Source organism: Oncorhynchus mykiss, unplaced genomic scaffold (assembly GCF_013265735.2).
Source record: "Oncorhynchus mykiss isolate Arlee unplaced genomic scaffold, USDA_OmykA_1.1 un_scaffold_216, whole genome shotgun sequence".
Classification (NCBI taxonomy): Eukaryota; Metazoa; Chordata; class Actinopteri; order Salmoniformes; family Salmonidae; genus Oncorhynchus; species Oncorhynchus mykiss.
This window is the reverse complement of record NW_023493686.1, coordinates 134,001-140,000: the sequence shown is the minus strand read 5'-3', so window position 1 is coordinate 140,000 and position 6,000 is coordinate 134,001. Positions and strand designations below refer to the sequence as shown.

At 42.3% G+C, this 6,000-nt stretch overlaps 1 protein-coding gene across 1 annotated transcript in view; it reads left to right on the top strand.

Annotated features, from left to right (window-relative positions):
* Positions 1 to 6,000, top strand: part of LOC110487193 (collagen alpha-1(XI) chain) — an 82,917-nt gene that overhangs the window by 17,134 nt on the left and 59,783 nt on the right. The window contains exons 5-6 of the mRNA XM_036973016.1: positions 2,038 to 2,160; positions 4,724 to 4,840. Coding sequence (XP_036828911.1) covers positions 2,038 to 2,160; positions 4,724 to 4,840 — 240 coding nt within the window. The remainder of the gene's footprint in view (positions 1 to 2,037; positions 2,161 to 4,723; positions 4,841 to 6,000) is intronic.

The following is a 6,000-nucleotide window of genomic DNA, read 5'->3' as shown; positions in this document are numbered from 1 at the left end:
ATCACATTCATTCAGTCACCGATAGGTAATCACATTTATTCAGTCACCGATAGGTAGGCACATTCATTCAGTCACCGATAGGTAATCACATTCATTCAGTCACCGATAGGTAATCACATTCATTCAGTCACCAATAGGTAATCACATTCATTCAGTCACCGATAGGTAATCACATTTATTCAGTCACTGATAGGTAATCACATTCATTCAGTCACAGTTCATAATAGCTGTACCATTTACCCCAAAAATAACAGCTACATGAATAAAAAGAAACATGGTCTGTGTGTTTCATCTATGTTATTAATGTGTGTGTTTCATGTATGTTATTAATGTGTGTGTTTCATGTATGTTATTAATGTGTGTGTTTCATCTATGTTATTAATGTGTGTGTTTCATCTATGTTATTAATGTGTGTGTTTCATCTATGTTATTAATGTGTGTGTTTCATCTATGTTATTAATGTGTGTGTTTCATCTATGTTATTAATGTGTGTGTTTCATGTATGTTATTAATGTGTGTGTTTCATGTATGTTATTAATGTGTGTGTTTCATGTATGTTATTAATGTGTGTGTTTCATGTATGTTATTAATGTGTGTGTTTCATCTATGTTATTAATGTGTGTGTTTCATGTATGTTATTAATGTGTGTGTTTCATGTATGTTATTAATGTGTGTGTTTCATGTATGTTATTAATGTGTGTGTTTCATCTATGTTATTAATGTGTGTGTTTCATGTATGTTATTAATGTGTGTGTTTCATCTATGTTATTAATGTGTGTGTTTCATGTATGTTATTAATGTGTGTGTTTCATGTATGTTATTAATGTGTGTGTTTCATCTATGTTATTAATGTGTGTGTTTCATCTATGTTATTAATGTGTGTGTTTCATCTATGTTATTAATGTGTGTGTTTCATCTATGTTATTAATGTGTGTGTTTCATCTATGTTATTAATGTGTGTGTTTCATCTATGTTATTAATGTGTGTGTTTCATGTATGTTATTAATGTGTGTGTTTCATCTATGTTATTAATGTGTGTGTTTCATCTATGTTATGAATGTGTGTGTTTCATCTATGTTATTAATGTGTGTGTTTCATCTATGTTATTAATGTGTGTGTTTCATGTATGTTATTAATGTGTGTGTTTCATGTATGTTATTAATGTGTGTGTTTCATCTATGTTATTAATGTGTGTGTTTCATCTATGTTATTAATGTGTGTGTTTCATGTATGTTATTAATGTGTGTGTTTCATCTATGTTATTAATGTGTGTGTTTCATCTATGTTATTAATGTGTGTGTTTCATCTATGTTATTAATGTGTGTGTTTCATGTATGTTATTAATGTGTGTGTTTCATGTATGTTATTAATGTGTGTGTTTCATGTATGTTATTAATGTGTGTGTTTCATGTATGTTATTAATGTGTGTGTTTCATCTATGTTATTAATGTGTGTGTTTCATCTATGTTATTAATGTGTGTGTTTCATCTATGTTATTAATGTGTGTGTTTCATCTATGTTATTAATGTGTGTGTTTCATCTATGTTATTAATGTGTGTGTTTCATGTATGTTATTAATGTGTGTGTTTCATGTATGTTATTAATGTGTGTGTTTCATGTATGTTATTAATGTGTGTGTTTCATGTATGTTATTAATGTGTGTGTTTCATCTATGTTATTAATGTGTGTGTTTCATGTATGTTATTAATGTGTGTGTTTCATGTATGTTATTAATGTGTGTGTTTCATGTATGTTATTAATGTGTGTGTTTCATCTATGTTATTAATGTGTGTGTTTCATGTATGTTATTAATGTGTGTGTTTCATGTATGTTATTAATGTGTGTGTTTCATGTATGTTATTAATGTGTGTGTTTCATGTATGTTATTAATGTGTGTGTTTCATCTATGTTATTAATGTGTGTGTTTCATCTATGTTATTAATGTGTGTGTTTCATCTATGTTATTAATGTGTGTGTTTCATCTATGTTATGAATGTGTGTGTTTCATCTATGTTATTAATGTGTGTGTGTCCACAGGGAGAAATCCAACAATTGTTGATCGTAGCCGACCCCAGAGCTGCAGAGACCTACTGTCAAGACTACATTCCCGACTGCCACGCCCCTTTACCCTACGACAGCCTATCACAAGAGACTGAGGAGGTGAGTTCCCTTTAGGCAACCTATCAAGAGACAGGGAGGTGATGATGAGAGTCCCATTAGACAGCCTATTCTATGACAGAGTTATTTAGGTGACTAGCCAATGTTTAAATGTCTCATCTCTCTCTTCCTATCTTTATCTCTTTCTTTCCATTCATTGCAGTATCTCTCTCTCTCCCTCTCCTCTCTCTCTCTCTGTCTCTGTCCCCTCTCTATCTCTCTCTCTCCCCTCTCTATCTATCTCTCTCTCCCTCCCCTCTCTATCTCTCTCTCTCTCCCCTCTCTATATCTCTCTCCCTCCCCTCTCTATATCTCTCTCCCTCCCCTCTCTATATCTCTCTCCCTCCCCTCTCTATCTCCCTCTCCCTCCCTTCCCCTCTCTATCTCTCTCTCCCTCCCCTCTCTATCTCTCTCTCCACCTCCCTCCCCTCTCTATCTCTCTCTCCCTCCCCTCTCTATCTCTCTCTCCCTCCCCTCTCTATCTCCCTCCCTCCCCTCTCTATCTCTCTCTCCCTCCCCTCTCTTATCTCTCTCTCCCTCCCCTCTCTATTTCTCTCTCCCTCCCTCTCTATCTCTCTCTCCCTCCCTCCCCTCTCTATCTCTCCCTCCCTCCCCTCTCTATCTCTCTCTCCCTCCCCTCTCCATCTCTCTCTCCCTCCCCTCTCCATCTCTCTCTCCCTCCTCTCTCCTTCTCTCTCTCCCTCCCCTCTCTATCTATCTCTCTCTCCCTCCCCTCTCTATCTCTCTCTCTCTCCCCTCTCTATATCTCTCTCCCTCCCCTCTCTATATCTCTCTCCCTCCCCTCTCTATATCTCTCTCCCTCCCCTCTCTATCTCCCTCTCCCTCCCTTCCCCTCTCTATCTCTCTCTCCCTCCCCTCTCTATCTCTCTCTCCACCTCCCTCCCCTCTCTATCTCTCTCTCCCTCCCCTCTCTATCTCTCTCTCCCTCCCCTCTCTATCTCCCTCCCTCCCCTCTCTATCTCTCTCTCCCTCCCCTCTCTTATCTCTCTCTCCCTCCCCTCTCTATTTCTCTCTCCCTCCCTCTCTATCTCTCTCTCCCTCCCTCCCCTCTCTATCTCTCCCTCCCTCCCCTCTCTATCTCTCTCTCCCTCCCCTCTCCATCTCTCTCTCCCTCCCCTCTCCATCTCTCTCTCCCTCCTCTCTCCTTCTCTCTCTCCCTCCCCTCTCTATCTCTCTCTCCCTCCCCTCTCCATCTTTCTCTCCCTCCCCTCTCTATCTCTCTCTCCCTCCCTCCCTCCCCTCTCCATTTCTCTCCCTCCCCTCTCCATCTCTCTCTCCCTCCCCTCTCTATCTCTCTCTCCCTCCCCTCTCTATCTCTATCTCCCTCCCCTCTCCATCTCTCTCTCTCTCCCCTCTCCATCTCTCTCTCCCTCCCCTCCCCTCCCCTCTCCATCTCTCTCTCCCTCCCCTCCCCTCTCCATCTCTCTCTCCCTCCCCTCTCTATCTCTCTCTCCCTCCCCTCTCTATCTCTCTCTCCCTCCCTCCCCTCTCTATCTCTCTCTCCCTCCCTCCCCTCTCTATCTCTCTCTCCCTCCCTCCCCTCTCTATCTCTCTCTCCCTCCCCTCTCCATCTCTCTCTCCCTCCCCTCTCCATCTCTCTCTCCCTCCCCTCTCTATCTCTCTCTCCCTCCCTCCCCTCTCTATCTCTCTCTCCCTCCCCTCTCCATCTCTCTCTCCCTCCCCTCGCCATCTCTCTCCATTGAGATATTTAGTCAGACAGTGTTTGTTTGCCAGTGTTCCGTGTCTTAAAATTCTGTACGCCAGTGTTCCATGTGCTAAACTTCCGTGTGCCAGTGTTCCGTGTGCTAAAGTTCCGTGTGCCAGTGTTCCGTGTGCCAGTGTTCCGTGTGCTAGAGTTCTGTGTGGCAGTGTTCCATGTGCCAGTGTTCCGTGTGCTAAAGTTCCGTGTGGCAGTGTTCCGTGTGCCAGAGTTCTGTGTGCCAGTGTTCCGTGTGCCAGTGTTCCGTGTGCAAATGTTCTGTGTGCCAGTGTTCCGTGTGCTAAAGTTCCGTGTGCCAGTGTTCCGTGTGCCAGTGTTCCGTGTGCTAGAGTTCTGTGTGGCAGTGTTCCATGTGCCAGTGTTCCGTGTGCTAAAGTTCCGTGTGGCAGTGTTCCGTGTGCCAGAGTTCTGTGTGCCAGTGTTCCGTGTGCCAGTGTTCCGTGTGCTAAAGTTCCGTGTGGCAGTGTTCCGTGTGCTAGAGTTCTGTGTGGCAGAGTTCTGTGTGGCAGTGTTCCGTGTGCTAAAGTTCTGTGTGCCAGTGTTCCGTGTGCTAAAGTTCCATGTTCCAGTGTTCTGTGTGGCAGTGTTCCGTGTTCCAGTGTTCCGTGTGCCAGTGTTCTGTGTTCCAGTGTTCCGTGTGCCAGTGTTCTGTGTTCCAGTGTTCCGTGTGCCAGTGTTCTGTGTGCCAGTGTTCTGTGTGCCAGTGTGTGCCCACCTCTCTTCCTCTGTCCCCTGTTCGATTTAACTCCTGCCTCACTCCATGGCCTCTGAACACAGCGGTGTGTGTGTGTGTGTGTGTGTGTGTGTGTGTGTGTGTGTGTGTAGGAGACAAAGCCCAGGAGAGTGAAGGTGGAGGAGTTTGATGAGTTTGACTACAGTGACCTTTACGATGACCTCTCTGTCTCCACGGTTACCGTGAGACCTAACATCACAGAATATGAGGTGAGAGGTGACCTCCACAGTACCTGACCAGACACAGAAAGATGGATAAACAATAAAACAATAAGTTGAGAAAAAAAAAATGATCTGGACACCATGTCTAATGTTGCTCTCTCTGAGCATTCCATTTCAACCATCCATTCATTCTCTCAGGATTGGGACTGTTCTGTGGTTCTAATCAGAGAACTAGAATGCCATTGTGGTTCTGTGGTTCTAATCAGAGAACTACAATGTCATTGTGGTTCTGTGGTTCTAATCAGAGAACTACAATGTCATTGTGATTCTGTGGTTCTAATCAGAGAACTAGAATGTCATTGTGGTTCTGTGGTTCTAATCAGAGAACTACAATGTCATTGTGGTTCTGTGGTTCTAATCAGAGAACTACAATGTCATTGTGGTTCTGTGGTTCTAATCAGAGAACTACAATGTCATTGTGATTCTGTGGTTCTAATCAGAGAACTAGAATGTAATTTTAGTTATGTGGTTCTAATCAGAGAACTAGAATGTCATTGTGGTTCTGTGGTTCTAGTCAGAGAACTAGAACGCCATTGTGGTTCTGTAGATATAATCAGAGAACTAGAATGTAATTTTGGTTCTGTGATTCTAATCAGAGAACTAGAATGTCATTGTGGTTCTGTGGTTCTAATCAGATAACTAGAATGTCATTGTGGTTCTGTGGTTCTAATCAGAGAACTAGAATGTCATTGTGGTTCTGTAGTTATAATCAGAGAACTAGAATGTCATTGTGGTTCTGTAGTTAAAATCAGAGAACTAGAATGTCATTGTCGTTCTGTGGTTCTAATCAGAGAACCTGAATGTCATTGTGGTTCTGTGGTTCTAATCAGAGAACTAGAATGTCATTTTGGTTTTGTGGTTCTAATCAGATAACTAGAATGTCATTGTAGTTCTGTGGTTCTAATCAGAGAACTAGAATGTCATTGAGGTTCTGTGGTTCTAATCAGAGAACTAGAATGTCATTGTGATTCTGTGGTTCTAATCAGAGAACTACAATGTCATTGTGGTTCTGTGGTTCTAATCAGAGAACTACAATGTCATTGTGGTTCTGTGGTTCTAAACAGAGATCTAGAATGTCATTGTGGTTCTGTGGTTCTAATCAGAGAACTAGAATGTCATTGTGGTTCTGTGGTTCTAATCAGAGAACT